A 24,459-nucleotide genomic window follows, 5' to 3' on the forward strand; every position below is an offset into this window, starting at 1 on the left:
TAGTGTGAAATCTGAAGTTTCTCAAAAATCGAAAAATTCGTTTAACCGTTAAAAGAATTTTCCTCAAATCGTTTTGTTAAACTTTAACGAAACGTTTTCGGAAAGATTCTAGACCCAAGTCAGATCTATGCGTATGACTGGATCGACCTCTCGAAACTAAAAAGGCGACAGAAGAATATCAGCGCTATCGAGTCGATGTCTCTCAAAACAAAATAGCCTCAAAAAGGTAAACCGTAAAATCAACTATAAATAAATAAAAAAGCGGGCAGTTTCATGCAGAAAACCATCTGATTATACCATATCTTTCTTAGTATGTCAATCACAGCTTTAATTTTAGAATGAGTTTCACTCTTAACCTAAGGTATTTTATATGTATACGTCTCTGTTGCAGTCCAAGAGAACTGCAATGCTCGCGATGGAAGTTTTCCAGTTCACCTCTAACCGTCATTTCAGAATCATTGCAGAGTTATAAACCCGATTAAATAATTTAACCAAGTGAAATACTAATGGACCATTACAATAAGTAATTAAAGATGGTGAAAATATTGTCTACATCGCAATCAGAACTTAATCTCTTCTTTTGAATAGCAATATTCACTTCTGAGGCGAAGATAAGAAATTCCAAAAAATTCCGTTGAAAAATAGGGAGAGGGTGGGATCTGGATTAAATTTTGTGCATATAAACCGAATGACTACTTATAATAATTAAACCAATCTGCAAAAAAATCTTATGGTTTGGAGTACTCTTAAAATTCTGATGCCTACTTACACGTTACCAAAACGTTCCGGAGCTTCTAACATTTGCCAGTTATAATGAAAAATTACAAAAGTACTTACGTTGTTTGCTCTGGCAATAAATTATATTTGCCAGATTTTGTTTCTTTTAATAACTGCATTCGTTTTCTACGTAATTCCATAGCATTCATATTTGCTTAAAGAGTAATCTTTCGCGTTCTTTCCGCTTATAAAAAAACCATCAAACCAAGCGGCACGAATACTCCTATTATATTGAACGCCTGCAATTAATACTCTTTGCTTTAGAATGTAAGTAAGATATAATTGAGTTGTGAAAATTATTAACAAGTTGGAATTTAAAATTTTCATTCTAAAAACTTTACTTAACTTCATCTTCGATTATCTCAACTTATAAATCTTTTCAAACAATACGGGGCATAGAATAACGGAACGTTTTCAATTAAAAGAAGTCTCTTATCAATAGATAAATACAATCACATTGGGAAATGTTCAGTGAATGTAAGAAATTCAACAAGATACAACGCTAACGCAAAGACAAAATATTAAAAGATGACCATATAGTCAATAACAGAGCTTCCTACTTTTGACAGAAAAGGTAATTGTATCGGATAGTCTCTCATAGTTGGACCATTAACAAAAATTAGGTCTTGTTCAATTCGCCATCGCAAAAGCTGTTTACAAGCCGTATCAACATTTAAGCCCTATGACATCGAAAATGTTTGGCAATGCCACGTTCAAGCATAAATCGACTTCTTCACTTATATGGACATTGAAATTACCCATAATTATAACTTCATCATATTGCGAAGACCAAGTGGTCAAAATATTAGAAAACTGATCAAGGCTTTACTGCTTTAACGAATTAACATCACCAACGAACTATGTCATCGACATTGAAATTTCTTTGGGTCATGATTCAAAACATAAGATAGACCTATCACAATTAAGTCACATTAAGTTTCCAATAATTCAAATTGCACTTTGTCTATGTTAATAAAGAACAAAATACCAGTAGTAAGTCAAATGACACATACGAATCACAAAAATTGTCAAGTAAATTCAATTTGTTGTATTTATAAGTAATTTTTAGGTAAATAAGTGTTATAAGTAATAAGTTTAGTGTTTTTGCAATTATTCTATGTTATTAATAATTTTTGAAATAATGCGACACTGAAAGTATTTTGAAAGATTTTTTATTTTTATTTTCATTAATACAGAGAAATCATTTAAATTTTACAATTTAAGTGTGTCCACTTTTTCTTTTAGTTTTTCTAAATTAAGACACAATTCTGCCATTAAGTATAGGTATAAATTTTCACGATGGGTAACGATGTAATTACGATCTAATTTTTGATATTTTATAATGTAACACCAAGAAAGCTGACATTGAAATTCGTCAATGAACTCTTGGTCAAGCTTTTGATAACGGGAAACAAAATTCCAGTTTAGGAAGTCTTGTATTTGACGTAAAGTTGAGGTTTTTAATTGTTGGTATTTTAAGAGTTTTTTAATATCAAATTTATGTACGTAGCCAATAATAAAAGCATCCGAAAGAATTTGGTGTTCGGCTACTTTATTCCAATCAAGATGGTCGAAAAAAGTTGTAAGGAAATGATCATTTAATATCTGATATTGACATATTAAATCCCATTTTGCATAGTTAATATGGTCCATAATAAATGAGGGTAGAAATTTGTAATTTTTCCATATGTGGTTCCAATTTAATTTATTCGCGAATTCCCTAATAAACTCTTCAGATAAATTACGTCGTCGACTAATTGTATCCCAGTGGACATAGTTTTGAAATTGACGAATAACGGTTTCGTCTATGGCCGAAGATGAGAAAGCTTTCCAGTCAATTGGGTTGTGTAGCGTCTATAAAGAAATAAAACATTTTATATTATTTGCTGCTTTATTCAAGTACATATTATGTATACATATAAGAGTGTACATTCTTGAGTATAAAATGAGGATTACATATATTATATTTGAGTACATTACAAAATAATATCAAATATTTAATTTTTGTTACAAGTAGTTATGATCATTATGAGTTCCAAAATTTTCTTTTTTTCAGATACAGTATCTTCTTTTTTTTCAGATACAGTAATTTCGTCTTCAAAAACTACTTTTTTAGTAATATTATAGTCTTCAGTATCAGAATCAGACAGAATTTCTTTACAATCATCAAAATTTATTTTTTGAGAAAAGGTACAGTCGCCAAACCCTTGTTCATTTCTGTCTGTCTCGCTTAATGATTCCATTTCTAAAAATACTGGATGTGAGATTTTTTCGAAGATAATTTGTGCAATGGCAGTTCCACGTTCAATAACAATATTTTTGGGGCCAAAGTTGTACATCATCACCCCAATATTTCCACGATAGTCGGAATCGATGATGCCTGCATTTATTATTATGTTATCTAGCGACAAAGAAGATTTTGGAGCCAATCTGATATAACATTTATTATTAGGTATTTCGATGGCCAGATCAATAAAAATAATTTTTTGTTCATTCGAGTTTATTTCAAAACCCTTGACACAAAAAATGTCATATCCTGCTGCTCCCTCTGAAGCTTTAGTGGGAATTTTAGCAGCCTCGCTTAATTTTTTAAAATATACAAATTCTAGAAAATAAAATATTTATTATTACATTTATAAACATTAATATTAAATTTATATTTTATAAAATATTACATTTCATACAATTACATTTTATGAAATATTTGTTAAATATTGGTAATGTTATTTTATCATTTATTACAAAAAATTTACATTCGTATATTTTATTATTTGGTAATTTTAATGATGCTGCTTTATTACATGTTTGTTTTAAACACGAGTAAGTTTTACTACAAATACTATGTATTATATAACTACATTTTCTTTTGTATACTATTATAAAGCCATATTGTGGAAATGATGAGGAATCTGCAAAATTAAAAGTAAAAATTGTAGTGCCCAAATGATAGTGCATCTATTCCATTATCTAAAATAAATTTTTTATCGTAAAATGGAGAAAGGGAAATTTTATTTTGTAGATATGTTGTTACTATATGATTTTTGCTTTGAATTCCATATTGTTGATGCCTTAATAATTCTGTATTAAACAAAACTTCTTTATATTTATCATGATTAAATGTTTTTACAACAGATTTTTTAATTCCCTTGGCAGTTTTCTTATTTTGTTTATCGAAAATATAGGAATACATTTTTGGTTTCAATGAGCAAAATTCAATTATAGGTTTCGATAATGTTTCATCTTTAAAATATCCTAGTTTACTTTTGTTCGCTTCGTTATATAATTTATGGTTTTTAGGGTAATTACTAAAATCGAAGATATCCGGGAATGATTTAAAATCTTCGTATACATCATTTGTATATATTTGAAGTGTTAGTGAATCCGTATCGGTATATAATAAATGTACGTTTTTGCCATATCTATTTTTAAATATTTTATAAAATGTTTCGTAAATATGCAATTTACTTAATTCTAATACGCAAAAACCAATATAAATTGGTTTGTCTAGAATTAAATTAGGTTTTTTCATTTTAAAAATAGTAAGGTTATCATTTATAATTTTGAAATTTTCTACAGATGGCTTAGCTAGATATCTGCGATACTGATTTAATGTCGTGGCTGCTTTTAGGTTAATACGTTTTCTTACGTTTTGACACGTTTTGCCAAAAAAACTATTATTCATTAATTTAAAAAATGATTTGTCAAAATCGTTAGTCGATTCTTGCCGTTTTTTATTATTAAAATATATATATTTTTTAAGCCATGCACTTTGGGAAAATGCCAATACTCTATGAATTTTGGTTATTATTAGACCTTCCTCTAGATAAAATTTTAAATTTCTATAATGAATTACATAGTTTGTTTTATCAAAAAGAGTAGGAATTAGTTTTTTATTATTACTATATTTTAAATTTAATTTTTTTAAGACTGTTTTTTGGTAATTGGATAATAAATTGTATGGGATATGTGTGTGTTCAGCAGCGAGTGGCAAATTATCATGTCTGTCATGAATAATTTCAGGATATTTTAAATCAACCTCTAAGATATATCCTATACTATTTTTATTTGATATATTAGGTATGTCTAGAGCATCTATTTCATCTTTGTGCAGCCATCGAAAATTATTTACGGGTAAATATGCACTCATTACGAATCCGTAAAGGTTATTCGCATCTATCGACAGAATATAATTATGAGGTTGATTTTTATCATATGTGTCGGGTATTAATGGATTATTTGCTTTTGCAAATCTTTTTCCCGCTAAACTTATTCCGCCCCTAATTCCACTTTCAATGAAAAGGTACATATCTAAATCATTAAATAATTCCAATTGGATTTTAGTCATTTTTAAACCACAGTTCCATGTTAAATCGGGCGTAGTTATGAAATATACAGGATCCAAATTATAATATGTTAAACTTAATTTTCTGAAATTCTGAAATATATCTGCCAATAATACTGTATCAACATATTGGTATAATTTTAAATAGTCTTTGAAAGTTTTACAATTAAATTTATCCCAAACTAATTGAGCATGATTGTAATCATCATCTGTAATATTTTCTCCTAATAATTCATTATAAAAGCATTTTTTTGGGGGTAGTTGTATTTCATTTAATATTTGCTTATTTTTAAAATAGGAATACGGAAAAATTCCTTTCCTTTTTAATAATTCTCTATATTTGCTGCGACGAAAAAAATGATTAAAAATTGGAAAATTATAATTTGCATTTTTTAAATTGTCAGTCAAAACTGAAAGAGAAGAATTTAAAAACTGAAAACTGTCAATAAATTTAAAATAATCTAATGAAAATGTTGTAAATTTTTCAGAATTTATAGGAATAATTTTGATTTTTGAAAATAATTTAGAGGGAATATTTTTAAAAATTAAATGCGAATCATAACCTGAAAAATTGTGCAATATAATGGGGATAAACGTTTTTAGTCGGTAATTTAAATTGCAGCAATTATGGGCCCACCCCCGAAAAAGACCTGTCTGATGATCATGATCCATTACACGCAGATCATTATCACCAAATTTTTTTTTACAAATATGACACAAATGTTTAAAATTATTGGAAACAGTATTTAAATTAATTTCAACATTGCGATTTATTTTATCTAACAAATTATTCAGCTGCATTTGAATATCAATTAAAAAATTATTAACAACATTATCTCCACAATAAAAATTAGCATATATTATTTTATCCTCATTTTCAATAATTATAATGGAATAACATATAGGTTTATGAATTTCAACAATTTTAGTACAACTTATTTTAGGGTCTATTTCATCAGAAGATACCTGTTCCAAAATTGATTCAAAATCTGCATATATACAGATTGCATGAAATAATGACTTTTCATGTGAGTGGAATTTTACAATTGTATTGTCTCCTTTTGGAGTAGATACTTTTTGATATTTATGATTAGAACAAAATTTTATATGATCGTTTAAAGTAGTTTTTCTTTCAAAACCATTTAAACAGAGTTTACAAAATTTTCTTGCTGATGATTTATCAGACATTAGTCTATTAAAATTCCGGATTAGAAAAAAATGAGATTTATACAATAACAAATTAATTTCTTTTTCAAATTGAAATTTACTTATATAGATTGGATAAATTAATTTCTTTTCATACCCATATACATGAATACTTAGACAATTATTTTTCTCAAATGTGGGAATATTTTTCACATTTATGGGAAATTTTAAACGGTTTAAATTTAAATATTTTAAATATTTTCTATATAAATAAATAGAATTTCTGTTACTACTAGTTGAGGGATATAAATGTGCAACTATACAATATAAAAAACATTGGTTATCTGAGCACTTTATATTTAATACACAACGTTTGAGAACTAGATGTTTAGGAAGAATAATATGGCCGCAGCCACCAATTTCATTTTTATATATCCCAATATTGACATCTATAAATATAATTTCTTTTAGTATCCACCCTGATCCATATTTTATAAACTCTTCAATATAATTTAGAATTGTATCAAATGCATTTCGTAATTTTTCACCAATCATATATGAGGACAAAATATGCTCAACATGGCTAGAAAAATATACATCTTGATACTCTATAATATCATCTTCTTTATATTTTAAAAATTTAGTTTTTAAATTAATTAAAAATTTCCTTCTACAAACAAAATTATCATTAACTAAAATATCATAAATATTTGATGTTATTTTTTCAAAACAGACAGCTGGATCTATATTTTCTAAAATAAAAGCCCTATAAGTTTTGGCATACCCTCTAAAAGCTTTTTTCCTTAAATTAAACATTCTGATCTAAATGTTCAGTCATTGCATCGAAAGCTTTTTTATATAATTTAAAGTCCTTAACATTGATATTATACTTGTTGGGCGGATAATTCCCTTTCATTTTTGTTAATGATATATACCAAACTGACTTGAATTCGATGACTTCCATTGTTTGATTGTCGCATACTTTTATCTTAAATGGCCGAATTTTAGAACATTTTGCAGTATCTGTAGACAGGTCTAGGTCAAACTTTTGTTTTTTTGATTCATCTTCGACATTTTTAGGTTTTGGACCTCTTTTTTTGCCCACATTCTGTTTCATATTAAAATCAAATTCACATTCTATATAAATATTAAGTAATTAAGTAACTTATTAAGTAATATTAACTTATTAAGTAATTTTAACATTTAAAAATATTTTAAATAAAAATTATAATATTACCATCAGCAGACGACATGATGCTTTATTCGTTGTCTTTGGAAGTCTTGTAGAAGATATTTTTCTCAATCTGGAGTTACAGCTTTTATACAAAATAATAGGGCGTGGTCAACTGATTTTATCTTAGGTGTGGCCGTGTTTATGAAGGAAAAATATATTTAATTTCGGGCGTGGCCGGTTGAGAATTTAAAATAACTATGTGACCATAAATTATACTTACGAAATAGTTGGGCGAGGTCATGTTTGTGAAGGAAAAATATATTTAATTTCGGGCGTGGCAGTTGTAGAAAGCAGGTTGAGAATTTAAAATAACTATATGACCATAAATTATACTTACGAAATAGTTGGGCGAGGTCATGTTTTTGAAGGAAAAATATATTTAATTTCGGGTGTGGCAGTTGTAGAAAGCAGGTTGAGAATTTAAAATAATTATATGACCATAAATTATACTTACGAAATAGATTTCTATCTTTGGTGGAGTCAACATTTTTAATAGCTGTGACCTAAATTATGAAATAGATTTATATCTTGGGTGGGGTCTGCAGAAAGTTGGTCAAGAATGTTGGGTGTGTACTGAATTTACAGGAAAAAAACAACCCAAGCGTGCACAATATAAGCTGCGATAAACTTAAGAAAACAACCATATCAAACAAGCAAAAGTAAAGGAAATCTCAGAAAAGATATTCAGAAAAGAAAGATATACTAATTTCAAAGCAATGGTAAGTATTTAAAATAACAGTTTATAATTTAGATTTAAATTCTTATAGTATTTAAATATATTTCATTTAACAGGCCACAGGAGGAAATTCAAATTTTGAAGCAGGAAGTAGTGATTTTCCTGTAAGTAGTATTTAAAATAATATAGTTTATAATTTAGATTTTTATGATTTTAAATATATTTCATTTAACAGGAAGATAATGTAATTGATGTAGATTCCCAAGTAAGTATTTAAAATAATATAGTTTATAATTTAGATTTTAATTTTTATGATTTTAAATATATTTTATTTAACAGCCATCAGGAGATAGTTATGACAAGACTATGGATGCTCCTGTATGTAGTTTAAAATAATATAGTTTATAATTTAGATTTTAATTTTTATGATTTTAAATAAATATAGAGTATAATGGATTTAATTAATCGAAGTGAAGTTGATGCAGTTACTCCTGTATGTAGTATTTAAAATAATATAGTTTATAATTTAGATTTTAATTTTTATGATTTTAAATAAATATAGAGTATAATAGATTTAATTAATCGAAGTGAACTCTTTCACAAACAGGGAATACAAGTTAGGGGGGTAAAAAAAATTGTTGATAAATGACAAAGTAATTTATATACAGGCATCTAGATTGAAAGAAGAACTAAAAAAGAAAGAAGAAGAAGAAGAAGAAGAAGAAGAAGAAGATGATGATGATTATATTGAAAAAAAAGAGCAGGAAGAATGCGACAGAATCATACGGATGAGAGAGGAACAAGTAAGTTTTTTTTTTTTTTAAAAAAAAAAAAAATTTAAAAAAAGTATAACAAGGTAACTTATATACAGGCATCTGTGGAAAAAATATTTTTAAAAGAAAAACTAGAAGACAGCGAATATATTCAGTGGGGGGAAGAAAATAAAGAAGAATTAGACGGTTACTTGCATTTTATGAGGGAAGAAAGGAAAAGAAGGGAAGAAAGGAAAAGATGGGAAGAAAGGAAAAGACGGGAAAGAGAAGAAAGCGGTATGAGCAGCCAGGGGGGAGGAAATTCATAGACTCTCCTTCAACCTCCCCCCTCCCCTCCAACTCCCCCCCCCTGAAATTACCTATATAATGTTCATTCACGCATCCGGAAACATTATAAGAAATCTGACTTAAAAAATGAATTGTAAGTATATTTTTCTTATATATCTATATTTAATTAATAATATAATAAATAGAGAAAATATTTTAGATTTCGGTACTTTGGATTCGGGTGCATTAGATTGGAATACTTCATATTCAAGATGTGAGTAATAAATATAATATTTAAAAATAATGTATATTTATTTATTTATTTAATTCATATTAATATAAAATAGATTTCAACCCTTGCAATGTATGGAGGGATAATGTCGGAGTAATTATAGACTTTGAAGCTTTCACAATAGATGGCATGGACCTACCGTTTAATACGTTATGCAGACAACTTGGTTTTGTGGCACAAAACTCGAATGAATATCAAAAAATTGAATTTTATAATGAAATAATTACTTTTAAAGATTTAAGTTTTGCTAATAAAAAAAATGTAAGATTTGGCAATTATTTACATGGTTTATATTTAGCATATGAAAAACAATATTTCGGAAATTGGGAAAAAAGTGATAATGTGTGCAAAATTTTATATAATTTATTTTTAAAATATAAATTTTTTTACTATAAAGGAGGAGAAATTGAAAAAAATTACTTGAACTTAACTTCAGAAATATACAATGTGAATATTCCGTATTTTGATCTTGAAGAACGGGGAGTGCCCAAATCTTCAAAAATTCGAGTTCCATGTCCCTATCATACTAAAATATATCCGCATTATTGCCATGCTCCGAAGAACTGGAATATAGAGAGGCCATGTCCTCATCATCATGAAATATACCCGCATATATGTATGCCACCAAATGCGTTATTTTACGGGAAAATTTGCCCATTCCACACCCGGTTTACACAACATTGCAGCTTATGCGATGTTTTTTCGTATAAAGCATTTATGATCGAGCAAGGTAAGTACATTTTATTATTATTATTATTATATAAAAATTGGTAAATATGATTATATATATTTTTTTATTTATTTTGTACAGGTTTCTGGCAATAACTGCATTTTAAATAACTGTATGTTTTTGAAAAATAAAACAATTTTTTATATTTTAAATATTTTTATTCATTGAATTACAACATTGATTATACATTATAGTCGGTGGGCGTGCCAAATATAGATGTTGTTCGGCAAATTTCTTTACAAATTCATCATTATAAAATTTATCAGTTTTACTCAGTTCTTTTAAACATTGGTTTCTATTCATTTTATATAGAAAATACAGACAGAAAAATCCACAATTCATCGAATATAAACTCTGATGAACAATATTATTCCAACAGCAATTTCTGGAATTTCGTTTAACAAATGTAATAATTTTCGGTTTAGTTGGTTTCATTCCATAACTATCGTAGTAAAAACAGGTTTTTCCATCGAAAAATGCGGATACCCAATGACTTCCAGGCTTATTTTTTTCGTCTAGATTAATTATAAATGATTTATATTTACCGATGCAAACGGGTAAATCATCGGATGCAAAAACTCCTCCAAAAGTTCTTTTAATTTTTTGGTCACTGGAGGCCAATTTCCATAACGTAATAGTATTCATTAGTAATCTACAAATACTGTCCTTGAGTGATCAATTTCAAGAGTGTTATTATATTCAAGTAAACAAATAACGTTTACAGTTTCTAATATAGCGGTTGCAAACTTTAATTCAATTGATATGTTTCCTTGTTCGCTTACACTAATATGCGATTCTGATGCCGAACGATCGGGAGAAAGATCAAAAGAATATAAAGTATAGCCATCTTTATAATCCCGGTAGGATATATTTGTAAATTTATGGTGATTAATACATCCTATATCTTCAAATAATGATATAAAATTTCTTGCGTATATGCTATTTGTATAATCGGGCGTGTACGGTTTTGATGGGATCATTTGGTTGTCTTTTAATAGACATATATAATTTAAATTGTAATTTTTAAAATTGAAAGGATTATATTTTACATTTCCATTAAATGCGGTATTAGAAACTAAACCGATAGTCATTCTATAAGGTAATTGCCCAATTACTGCATTTGAGATATTAGTAGACTGTATTCCGCTACTTAAAGTAAAAACTTTTATATCTGCTCTTCGAAATGGCATTTTTATGACACCCGTTTGCAATGCTTTTTCTATGCCTATTTGAACAGATGAACTAACATCTACTTTATTAATTTTTAAAGATGCATTTTTAATAATAATTTTATAGTTATCATTAGATGCCATTAAAGCAAAATTATCCTTAGATCTTTCCAATTTAATTCTTAAATCTACGTTATTAATTAACAATTTAGGTTGATGCGACAAATCAATATGTAATCGTCCTACTAAATCTATTAGTTTACTTTGTTTAGCAACATTAAATCTTTTAGTCAATCCCTCATTATTTTCTTCTATCGAATCCATATATTGTGCAGTATCTTTATAAAATAATGCACTTGTTAAAAATGTTTTTTGAGCATCCTTTGAATAAAATAATAAGGCATCTAAAATCGCCCGATATGGATAATTAACATTTGAAATAATTTGCTTGTCGTTTAGAAAAACAGTACATTGTGAAAACAAACTATTTAAAAAATAATTAACAGGTACAACTTTTTCATCAGCTCCCACATCTGTTCCATCCTTTTTGGCAATTTTTACTTGAACATGCAGATAAATTGAATGTAAGTCGATATAATTTTCACCAGAACCGGATACATAAAATTCAATAGGTGCACGACTGTCAGAAATTGTCGCAATTGGGTGAACTATAACTTCCGATGTACTGTCGATAGCGAGTTGAGTCGAAACGGTACTAAATAAATCCAACTCACTTTTAGTGCAGGGGCACGAATGGGGGTCCATTTTCTCATTCGGTAAATATATCTTGTACTTTCCGTCTTTTATTCTGTGACTGAACTAATCTTCTCAATCGTTTTCTTTTTATACCCGATCCGCTTTGTACTTTTTTAACTATATCATCTTTGATTTCGCTGCCGATATCTTTTAAATGCGCTTTTGTTGACTCTTTAAATGATTTTCCCGCAATTACGTCTGATCCAACACCCGTGGCAAGATTTAATACTTTTCGTCCAAGATATTTTCCAACTTTCCTAAGGATAGGTATAGATTGACGAAATAAATCTCCAAAAAATCCATAACCACGCTGTATTTGGGGCCCTGAAAAATAACCTCTTCCTCCCATTCCCAAACGGTGCCTGAATATTAAATCGGGAGTCAATACGCTACCTCCTGCTTGATTGCAGTAATAATTTATACAAACTTTTGGATCGAGCTTCATTTTGCTGCTCTCAAAGACAAACTAATGCAAACAAATAAAACTATGTTATATTTATAACTGTTTAAAAGATAAAATTAATATTGTTTTTCCTCCAAAAAAAACAATTTCTTTTCCACCTACAGATCTCAGTTCGATTTCTATAATATCAATATAATTTTTCTTTAACGGAAAATACAAAGGTGTCGGGTAAACTCTATTTATCTGTTCTTCTTTCTCAGTCATAACCGGTATAACTCTTAATAATGGTGCAGTTATATCTCCGACATGATGAGAAGCAATAATATTCGAATAAATAAAAATTTCCGAAATTCCTGCAGACATTTCAATAGGATAGCGACTTATATATTCACCGGGTGGAAATTTTACAGTTGTGAACCCAAGAAAATCTTTTAATTCATTTCCAAATTTTACAGAAATATTCAATGGAACTTTTAAAATAACCTTATTATTTGGTAGTAATGCTAATTTTACATGTTTAAAAATTCCCAGAAATTTTTCAGGAGACGAATATAACCCTATAGGAATAAATATTTTTTCATCTCTATAAGTTTTCTTAATTACTTGTTTTTTTCTATTTTTTTCCACAAAAGTAAAAAATTGTCCAGAGTAATCCTGTGTTGATAATCGAAAATTATAAATTGAACTACCCCTTAATACAATATCTTTGTTGGGTAAATTTAGCATATAAAGTAATTTTGACGAATGATCTACAGTAACATGCAACTCGTGCGCATCTTTTATATTTATATTTACAGTTTGATTATTTTCGTCAAAAATAAATTCAGCTAATTTAGAACCCGTTATTTTAATTATATTTTCATTTATTATATTAATCAATTTCTTCTTATCATCTGTAATGGCAGTTAATGGAATCATATACGATTTATCTGGCAGTAGCTCATCTTTTTCTTTTACAGTTTCTTCAAATGTAACAACGTAATCATTATTGTGATTAGATATATTAAACCAATTTCTTGGAATAATAACTTCTGTAAGTCCAACTCCCCAATTTCCATGTAAATTAATAGGAGGGCTCATTTTCACCATAAAACGAGACTGTGTATTCTCAGGAAACAAGTCCATACTTGCATTACTTATTAACGTTACGAAAAAGTCTGATTGCATCATTTTGTTACCTTTTGTAATTCTTCGGTATAGAACCTTCCTTCTAAAATCTCGTTATGTGTATCTTTTAATACGTAAGTCGGAGGATGCGATAGAAATCGATCGTGAATAACAAATATTTCCTTTGTCCACCCTGGCAGATATCCGCGACTAAATGTTTTACGTATTTTCGAAATTCTAACTAAATCACCAATATTAAATTTAAATTTACTTTTCCTTTTTATATCATATAGCCTGCCAAAAATTGTACCGTAATGCAATGGACCAACTTCAGATGGAGCCATCCCGATACTTCTATGAAAACTATTATTATATCCTTTTACAATATCGTTTAATTTATCAATATATTGATAAGAATTACGATAAGTAAATAATCTATATATTTTATTTCGTAAAGTTTTATTTAATCTCTCAACCACAGAAGCTTTAGTATCTGAATGAGTTGAATAGTGATTAATTTTATATTTTTTAAACAAATTTTTTACTAATCTATTATAAAATTCGGTTCCTTTATCAGTTTGTACATTTTTTGGAATATTTCGTTTAAAAATAATCTGAAATGCCTCCGAAACAGATTTAGGTTTTTTATCCTTTATTGGCACAACGTAACAATATTTACTAAATACATCAATTACTGTTAATAAATATTTTATCCCTTTATTATATCGGGAAAATTGCTTTAACACAATTAAATCAGCCTGCCATAAATCATTAGGATGAAAAGCTTTAGTTTTTCTTCGAGAATATTTAACTCTTACAGGTTTATGTAGAGAATAAACAGATTGAGAAGATAACCATTTTCTGACAGTAGATCTCGATAAATTAGAAGCTTTAACTAGTTTACTCACTCCTCCGAACGATGCCGAAGATTTCGGGTTATAGTATATTGATTTCAATAGTTTCTCCATTCGGGACTCTTCTTCCTCTTTTTCGATGACTTTTTCCACTGGTAAAATACTCTTGGAGAAATTGTAGAAAAAATTTCTTCGGGACTTTCGACTGGCGTCGGTTGATATCTTGGTTTTTCGCCGATTTCGGGTAGAGTTGCCAAACCTTTATTTCCTATCCATTCTCTGGGAACATTTATTTTTCTTACAGCTTCCCAAAAAACGTTAAAGCCCACTGGAGATAACGGCGTTTTTCGATTTCTCATTAAGTGCGAAATTAAATCCACCATATTACTGCCCCCCACGGGGCTGCCACTAACTGTTAATTCACCCTTTGTATTCCATCCGTAATGATTTTGTCTCAATTTATCAATTAAGTGAGGAATATATTTTTGATATAGTTGCGGTACAGATATAGTTATTTGTTTAATAAATGCATCCTCACCATTATCGTCAGCAGAGGGTTTTTCATCGAGCAGTTCTTGATTTTCATCGGACACAACAGATACTCTGACTGGCTCTTTCGGGGCATGGACGGTTCTCTGATATCTCGAAATCAACTGACTTAGTAATTTGACTTTACTATCGTCAGATAAATCAGTACTCTCGAGTAATTCTTCGATATTATTTCCAATTCTTATTTCAGGTTTAATTTTATACGCAGCCAACAATTCGGGAGGAACCAGTGCCATTTGCTTTGCCATTAAATTCTTTTTCCTATTACTTTACCAATTAATCCTCCTGCCATAGACAAAAGTGGTGCCAATAGAAGAGGAAGGAATCCACCAGATTGATTAACCAAAATTTTTTTCTTGGTATTTAAAGGGACTTGTTTTTCACTTAATTTCCTAATTATTTTTTTATATTTTCGTAATTTATGAACATTAGCGGGTATATTTCCCCTCCGCAAATTATCACATATTTCGCACAAAACTTTAACTTGATCGGGAGTGGCCTCTTTCAATATCGCTTTTCGTTGAGAGGGAGTAGTTTTGGCTAAAAATGCTAGCATATGATAATTTTTCTTTACGTTTTTCATTTTATCGGTAAGTATATCCAAACAATACCTTGTTCATCCGGAAAACACGAATCCCGCACCGAAAGTTTCTTGTCCGTTTTGGGATGAAAATCCAATAACAAATAACCAAAATCCTTCTCTGTTGCTTTTTTATATGCATCCATTAAAAAATTACATTTTCCTGCAAAAGCTTGTCTGCCCAAACAACTTACTTGACTTTCATCCCGATTATTTTTAAATAAAATCAAATAATGCGTATTTAATGTTATATCTCTCATAATTCTATTTTTTGGAAACAAATTTTGCATTATCAAGATCACACTTACATTATAATGGTGCGACTCTGTTGTAAACAGAAACGCAGTTTTTGAACCAAGTTCGTGCATCAAATCATCAATTATTACCAAATCCCATCCTTGTACAGATTCAGGTAGGCCATACATAAATGTAATTTCTTTTTCATCTCGAAAAAACGGCAAATATACAGAATAACACCATAAAATTTTCTTAAATGGTTTATCATAAATTTTACAACGAATAATTTTTCTTACTAATGTAGTCTTTCCGCATTGTGACGGTCCAGCAATTATGCAGTTACTTGGATGTTTAAAATACATATCAATCGATTTTATGAACTTTAGTAAATTTATAATGTTTCGATCCACAATTTATCTCTCTAAATATTAATATATTCCTTTTATTCTTTTCAACATAAACTTCCCTCATAACATCTGAACATTCCTCAAACGAATGATATAAGTTGTTACTAACTTCGTTAATTCTACCGTCATCATCAACAATTACAAAACCAAATTTTCCATTACCTTTCCATATTTCTCCGTTAACTTTAAAATAACGCAAAACAATAGGAAAATTATCAGGAATATCGAAAGAAAAATTATTTACCGCAGCAATGCAACTATCAAGTGACTTGTACAAACGGGGAGAAACAGAATAATTTCTGTTACTGTCGTAGGTAATAATAAAACCGTATGCTTCCATGACCGATCCTAGCATTAAAATAAATTCTACAATATCTTAAAATTTAATTTATATCAAAATTCAACCAATCATAAGATAAGTATTAATAAATTATTTGTAAAATTATTTACTTGACAATTTTTGTGATTCGTATGTGTCATTTGACTACTACTAGTATTATAAAGGATAATTTGAGAAAATGTTTGTTTATAATGATTAATTTTCTCGACATTATTTTAAACGACAACGTTTTCTTGTGTTACTATCGATTACTTCTTACTAAAATTACACGTCACAATTAACAACTGTTTCATAAATAAATAAATAATAATAATAATAATTTTACGAACATTTATAAATTACAATTAAAATGCGTATAGAAACGGTTCGTCAACAACGAAAAGGAAACGTGTTATTAAGATAAAAGCTTCCTGTACTTGGCATTAATATAGGTGTACCAGTGTTTATATATAATTGCTTTACTTCTGAAAGGAGAGTAATTTTCATCCATTCTTTCGGTTTGAATTTGTCTTCAGTTACTAAAATAGTTTTATTGTGTTATTAGATTGAAAAATCATGAGGAAAATTGCAATATTCATCCTTTTTCTGATGTGTATTAGTTACATTTCGGCCAGGTCCTTTCTGAAGAGAAATAATCGTGCAGAGTTATGCGGTAAGTGTAATTTACACCTTCTTATTTTTCCCTCTCTTTCCGCCCTATGAGTATTAGCAGGGCCCTTTTTTAGTCACACTTATCGTTGGCTCGTCCACACTCGCAATGGACAGCGAGCGGGTGGTGAAGGAGGTGGCCCGATTACCCTCAAAAATTTCCTGGGATTTTCGATCATCCGAATTTCCACAACGGTATCAATTAAATCTGAATTTCGACAATTGGGTCGACAAGAAAAAATGACAGAAAACGCGTGATTTATTGAACACCTTACACACAAATCGTTCGTCTTTTCCTTTCTCGTATGAGGATTAGAATGATGGTAACAAACAATGTAACCATGGGAATCAAAGGCGGGTTTGCCTCCAGAGAAGACTTTTAGAAGGAAACCGCCCTACTAAGGTGTTAGACACGCGATAAATATCCAAAAAACACTACGTGACCAGCCGCGAACCCGCTACCAATCTTCAGTAGTTTTATTCACACGGGCAATTGTGGACCTTTCTTGTACCAGACATTTTTGAGTAAACACAATCAATTTTAACTTAATTTCTTTAGTGTAATATGATTATTGTAGCGTAAATAATAAGAAATGAAATTTATAGAACTTAAAATTTAAACTTTCCAATCTTTAAAATGTGAATACTCCAGCATTACCTAGAGATCAGTTGTTCGAGTTTTCCGACTGCTTCGATGGTTCCTTGAGTGACGAAAGCAGAGACATTGTAAGTTGTCTCTCATTAAATCATTTAAAATGATTTTCTAAATACAATTATAATAATGATCTTTAATATTTAATCGTAGATACATGGTTATTTGGGCTGCATCGGTTTTTCTTCAATCTTCGATTTTTTAGAAAAATCATGCGTTAATAACGATGACGTAAAGAAAATTTTAAAATAAATATATAATTCTTTTTTATTTATTCAACTTTTATAAATAAGCTATTTGTTTTTCTTTTAAATCTTAGATGGATGAGACTCTCCTCAAAGCCTTTTTGTGTTCTTACGAATACGAAGAACGTTTAAAAACTGTGAGTGTTAATGATATGTAACGTATTAATATAATGAAATATATATAAATAATACGAGGAATACGTAATTACTTTCGTTAAAGGTTGTAACAAGAGAAGACGAAAATAAATGCCTGGAGAAAGTAACCCCCGCAATAGTGGAATAACCAAGAGCTTTCTTTTGTGGCACAATCTCTACAGGTAAATATCATTTTTTTCGTTTTTCTTATAGGAAGGAGTTTATAAATTTCTTCTTGTCTCTAGTGTCATAATTATGAGTTATTTAATGTAATTCTTTTATATTTACAAACCCGAGGTTTTTCGACATTCGAATGTTACTTCGCACGAAAAATCGATCCATCCAAATATTTTAAAGTACATTTATGAAAAAAGTTAACGACTTGTTTAAAATCTCTTGTAATTAATTTTTTTAATTAAATTTTTTTCTGAGTTAATTCAATTATAAATTACTTTATAACTGATTAAAACAACACAAAATAATTTAGTTTATATTCTATGAGAAATTTGCTTTATTACTAGCAAATAACGGGTATGTACAAGGGCCATAATTGCGCCCATTACAGTATGCAAAATTTCAAGATTTTGTATAAAGCGGTTGCCCAAATATAAGCAATCGAAAAGGGCTAAGATCTGCAAAAAAGCTCATTTTCTTCATCCCGCACTGCAGACCCCCCGTAGAGAAAACAAGCTACTGGGTCTAGAAAGCTCAAATTCGAAACCTAAGCCTTTCTCATTATCGGCGAGGTACTTGGCCAAACTTTCGGGTCGATAGGTGAAAGTTCACGGGGGTTTCGCATACAACTAATCTAGTTTTACGGCTTAATTTTATGCTTATAATAAGAAAATTGGATGGAAACGGATGAATTTTATTTAAAATGTTACTCAAAACTAAAAAGCTAAAATTACTAAACGGCGTTCCTTACATTATTGTTTCTAACATCAAAGCTGGCGGCAATTGACTCTACGGCGATTTTGCTAAATTGTCTGATTACAGGCCTACGGTAACATATAAATGAACTATCCGAACAGGTTGTAGATATCTATCCTTTCCGAATGTTTCGGCCGAGGCAGTTCTATCACACCTACCACAAGACCCTCTGTTCTATGTATAAGGAGATAGAATTCTGTGCTTACTACATCGGTCTAAGCAGTGAGGAGATTGCAGGGTTTTACAAGAACCCTACAATTCCTCACTCCTTAGAAACGAAAAATACGCCACGGAGAGAAAATACTGTCTCGGCCGAAACAACTTGAAACGTTAGAAATGTACAAGGCCTTCGGGAGAAGGACGGTAGTTAAGTATATCCACAGCCTATCAATAATGAAAACGCAGCCATAATAATTTTTTACAGCGAATTTTAACGAATGATACATTCAATCCCTACCAAAGAGTCAGGCAGGACCATTCGGTAGGGCCTCCCATTTACAAAGACCTTAAATGGTTAATGGCCCGGGTCTCTTTTCGTCTTTCAGAGGCCTCTGTTCAGTAATGTTTGTCTTTATTACTTTTCGATCAAGCAGCACCGAATAAACGAATTACCCGTGCTGCCAGATCGAGAAGTAATAAGGACAAACATTAAAATAATAACCATATCAAAAGTTTGGTTAATTGGGCTAGCATTAATTGGGCCAGCGAAACGACAAGGGAATGTTTGTTTTCAATAAATTTGCTTATAATAAAAATTTCCTTTTCATTTTTAATAATCGTTACCATTACCTTTAATTCTTCAGATTAAATCGAGGATAAGATAACCTTTGTAGTTATATAAATCAAATATAATATAATATAACAAACATTAAAACAAAAACCCTATAAAGAGTTTGGCTACCATTTTCACGTTTATAGCGATACTCGAATGGAACGAAATGGCACAATTCCATTGGTCAAATAGATACCAATTAAAAATACCATATCTTAAATTTTTCTAATGTTAGCGCTAACAAACTGTTTTATTCACAGCCGAATATGAAATGGCGATCTGCCAACCAATCAAATTTCGCGAAAAATGGACCAAATAATTAAATTCGGCACCCTGGAAAAACACTTAAATTATAATTTGTGCAGGCTGGTAAAGTCGGAAAGACTTCGTATGAATTGTTTAAATAAAAAAAATCTTGTAAAATTGCGAAAATAATTGGTCTTATGTGAGCCCGTAAAAAACCGTGAAGCCAGGTCGAAAAAGTAAAGCTCAGCGAAAACATCCAAGTAAAGAAAACTTTTGAAACTTGTGGCATAAGAATAGAGGAAGCAGATTTGATAGTAAAACTCAACGTGTAAATAAAGTGCACATTACACAGACTACAACTACAGGAAATTTTGAATGAAACAATGTCGCCACGAACGTAAATATAAATAAATAAACATCGGCACAGCAAAAGACTTCGAGCTGTACTTTGTGACTTAATTTTACTAAAATGCGTTTCGTGTACATCTGAGATAAAACGGTCATAATTTGAAAAATATTAATCTACGCGTGCTTGAGGGCAGTTTCTGTACCTGTAAGGCTTACAGGTATGTCTTCTGGGAATATCATTGGTTTTATGAAAAGTTACAACATTGCATTTTAAGTTTATGTAAAGGAATACGGCTATTAACTTCTAGTAAGAACACAGAACGCGGTGATTTTGCTAGGACGTTGTCAAAATGGAAGAAAAAATGCTATCTTATATATTAGTTTCCTTATCTTAATTAGCAGTTGGCATACAGAGATGATTTGAGATTAGTTTGTCTCTAACGGCTGACGAAATACGCGGTGTTTTATATGTTTTAAACGTAGACACTCTGTAAGAGTTTAACCTATCATTCAAAGCGAGTGTCAAAGGTTAAATTATTCCAACATCACCTTTAAATGGTATCTGAGGAAAATTTTCTAATTTATACGAATTAAATATTTTCGATAAATGACAGCGCATTTGTCCGCGGTCGTATCGAATCGTATTGTGTTTGATACCAAATGTTAACGAGACGGCAAATGCAATTACATATATACCGCATGTCGTCGTTGTTGTACTCTCGGAAAGCTCAAAGATCTATCAATATTAATATCGGGATACAACGTCTGTTAAAATATTGTGTTCCGTAGATATTTCGTCATAATTCACAATACACGAATGTCTTTTGTGTGGTAATATGAATGAACAAATCCAATAATCATTGCTACACAAAATTTGTATATGATGAATATCGGGGCTTACAGGAAAAATAAGTGGTAACGTCGAATAGTAAGTGAACTTTTAGGGCGAAACAAGTCATGTGCAAATCCTCTAGTTTTCCGTTACAACCTGTGGTGTAATTGCCCTTTAAATATAAACACGTTGTGATTCTTCGTATGAAGAAATCAGTTATAGAACAATAGCTTTAGTCATTTTTCTATATATATATATATATTATTTAAAATACATTAATTAATATCTTACAGCATTAAGTGGATGCAAAATTTAAAGAAATAATTTCCCAATTCGTCTGTAAATACACACGCGATTTTTAACGTTATATATTAAAGTTTCTTAAAAACTTTTTAGACGCTTATTTGAGAAGATCTTAAAATAGCCGAAGAAATGTTTAATGTAGGATGGATATCATTTTGTCATTATTCTCGACTGGAGATAGAATGAAATTTTTGTGAGAAAAAAAACAAACACCCATGTAAAGTAAACGAAACTTTAATTTTATTAATTATGTTTAATTAATTTTGTACTTCATTAGAAGATTAATTTATATCGATTGAACAAATCATAAATTTTAAAAGAGGATAATTAAATTTTTGTAATAAATTTAAAATAAAATTATTTGACAATTGATTAATTTGTCAATTTCTCGAAATGTGTTCGAGTGTTGATTCGTTCATTCGAATCTTTTAGTATCAACCGCGTTAGTTTGGCGGTTTCAAGCAAGGAACGACCCAAAATGGCAGTCGGCGAAGAAACTTCAGCAAACTCTGCCAACAAGTTCGTCTTTCCTAGAAAAAGTAAAAGTATTTTTAAATATATGTGATGAAATATTACACATAATTTCAATTCTAAAACAATAATCAAATTAGTGAAAGGTATTCAATGTAAGTTCTTTAATTGGGATGCAATTTGAAAACCTTGTAGAACTATAAATAGCCACTGTCGTCCGTCGACGTGTCTGACCGTCCTTCCTCGATCTCGAGAACGGCGTCAGATAGATAAAAGCCGAGACCAGGTATGCAACGTTTGCGGGAAGCTGGATTAACTATACACAAGGCTTACGGTCAAAAATGAGAGTAACGTGCTTTCAATTCGAAATTTTTCCCACAATGGAGTTACATAGATGATCGGCATGATTCCCTCATTACAAGGAAAAGTATAATGTACAGGGGCAAGACACTACTAATTTGAGATCGAGAAAATAATTTTTAAATTAAATAAATTTCAATACGATCAAAAACGGCATGGCAACATTGTGAATAAGTCGCGATAATTTTTGCTCGTTTTGAAATAAATTTCTTCCGGAATAAAAACCTTTGAATGATGGATGACAAATAATAAATGACATAAATCAAGGAAATATTAATTTAATATTTTTCCGAATCGCACGAGTAGAAATGGTGTATTTAAACGAAAATTTAAAAAATTCCGATTAAAAAGAGGTAAATTGTCGTCTGCAATTGCCTTTAACACGTTCACTTCTAACAATGAATTCACAGTTAATTTAATAAAATGAATAAGCAATATTTAAAACATTTGTAATTTTACAAATAAAATTTAAATATTTACAACCCGATCAACTGTATTATTAATGCTTACATTAAAACTAAAAATTTATTTTGCTAATTTAAAACATTATTTCGTCCATAGTATAGAAAGTGTAAGTCTTGGCGTCAGAATATGATTGTGAGTGAAAGTTTAATACGAAATGTTAATTATATTTGTTGTATAATCCGAAACCGTCTCTTCTTTTCTTTGATTAATTTGCTATCGCTACTAGGTGCATAGTTGCCAAGTGTCTGTATATGCACCTAGTATTGATAACAAATTAATTAATTATATTATAAATCTAAACTAAGAGAAAAATAAAATATTTTCTAACCTCTTTTTTATATTCCGAGGTGAATTCGTCTCCAGATGAACATTCGTAATCATCATTTTTCCTATCTTTTGATTCGATCAATTCAATTATGAATTCTGTTCTGTCGGTTTTCTTGTCGTTTTCTAAAAATAATAATTTCATAATTTAAATTCTACTTTTCTAACTAAAACTATAATAAATACGCCATTAACTACAAGTAAAAACTAAAAATATAGCGGGTTATAAATATTCAATTATATTTCCTCTCACAAATTAATACAATAACAAATAATTGATGTATTTCAAGCAGTAGTTAGACCCATAGAGATTAAAACTGCGATGAGTCATTCAATTTAAACTATACAATTATCATTTTATGCAATTATATCAAAACTATAACCTACAAAGAATATCACAGAGCAGTACAGATATGTAATTATAACATAACTGCTATAAAACTACTTAGAACACTGATTCCTGTCCACAGCGACCGGATTAAAGAATCACAAGTATAATTCACTTGCTATTAATATAAAAATGTATAGTAATTTCCTGATATATTTCACGGATTGTCTGCTTTCACCATAGTTTGAATTCAGATGCAGAAAATCCGTTCTATTAATACTTTGCGAATTATGTACCAGACATTAGTAATACGCTGCTGAGTTGTGTGCACAAAATTACTTTATTATTCTGAATACAAAATCAAGTAATTTTTCCTTCTAGTTTATGTCTAATATGCATTGTAAGTAAACACTTAAAATTGGAAATAGAATGGTGTCGTGTCTTTTTTCCCATTGGACAAGAACATTCGAAAGACGTTGTGCTGGAAAACAGGAAACCACGCTGTCATATTACTAAAACATGCGTGAATAAGAATAACGATTGACCATAGTGCATGCTGAATGTTTATTTCTGAATAAATTCTAATTATTTAACACTAAATAAGTAATGTCGAAAACCAGAGGCTATCACAGTGACTTGTCATTTGTTTCTGTCCAGATACGTGAACGTTTTCAAGCATTTTTCATTGAATATATAAAATATTTTCGTTAATAAAACAATATTCGGAAATTAGTTCTTTATTTTGGGTTTTTATGAGAATA

The 24,459-nt window shown here is 29.7% G+C and overlaps 4 protein-coding genes across 4 annotated transcripts; 3 read left to right on the top strand and 1 right to left on the bottom strand.

The window, feature by feature from the left end:
- The first annotated feature begins 8,048 nt into the window (after positions 1-8,048).
- LOC136978814 (uncharacterized) lies at positions 8,049-9,363 on the top strand. Its single transcript, XM_067274632.1, has 6 exons — positions 8,049-8,218; positions 8,292-8,339; positions 8,411-8,440; positions 8,515-8,553; positions 8,844-8,978; positions 9,047-9,363. Exons 1-6 carry the CDS (start codon positions 8,216-8,218, stop codon positions 9,254-9,256), a joined length of 465 nt encoding a protein of 154 aa, XP_067130733.1. The 5' UTR covers positions 8,049-8,215; the 3' UTR covers positions 9,257-9,363.
- Positions 9,363-10,389, top strand: LOC136978805 (uncharacterized). The gene is made up of 4 exons (XM_067274626.1): positions 9,363-9,373; positions 9,422-9,489; positions 9,563-10,237; positions 10,319-10,389. The coding sequence occupies exons 1-4, from the start codon at positions 9,363-9,365 to the stop codon at positions 10,330-10,332; spliced, it is 768 nt and encodes a 255-aa protein (XP_067130727.1). The 3' UTR covers positions 10,333-10,389.
- A 492-nt stretch (positions 10,390-10,881) lies between these two features.
- On the bottom strand, positions 10,882-12,171 carry LOC136978806 (uncharacterized protein F54H12.2-like). Its single transcript, XM_067274627.1, has one exon. The coding sequence runs from the start codon at positions 12,169-12,171 to the stop codon at positions 10,882-10,884; it is 1,290 nt and encodes a 429-aa protein (XP_067130728.1).
- A 4,925-nt stretch (positions 12,172-17,096) lies between these two features.
- Positions 17,097-18,755, top strand: LOC136978815 (uncharacterized). Its single transcript, XM_067274634.1, has 6 exons — positions 17,097-17,291; positions 17,940-18,013; positions 18,093-18,170; positions 18,259-18,321; positions 18,405-18,501; positions 18,617-18,755. The coding sequence occupies exons 1-5, from the start codon at positions 17,195-17,197 to the stop codon at positions 18,465-18,467; spliced, it is 375 nt and encodes a 124-aa protein (XP_067130735.1). The 5' UTR covers positions 17,097-17,194; the 3' UTR covers positions 18,468-18,501; positions 18,617-18,755.
- The last annotated feature ends 5,704 nt before the right edge of the window (positions 18,756-24,459 follow it).

Source organism: Centruroides vittatus, unplaced genomic scaffold (assembly GCF_030686945.1).
Source record: "Centruroides vittatus isolate TY-2023 unplaced genomic scaffold, ASM3068694v2 contig_551, whole genome shotgun sequence".
NCBI lineage: Eukaryota > Metazoa > Arthropoda > Arachnida > Scorpiones > Buthidae > Centruroides > Centruroides vittatus.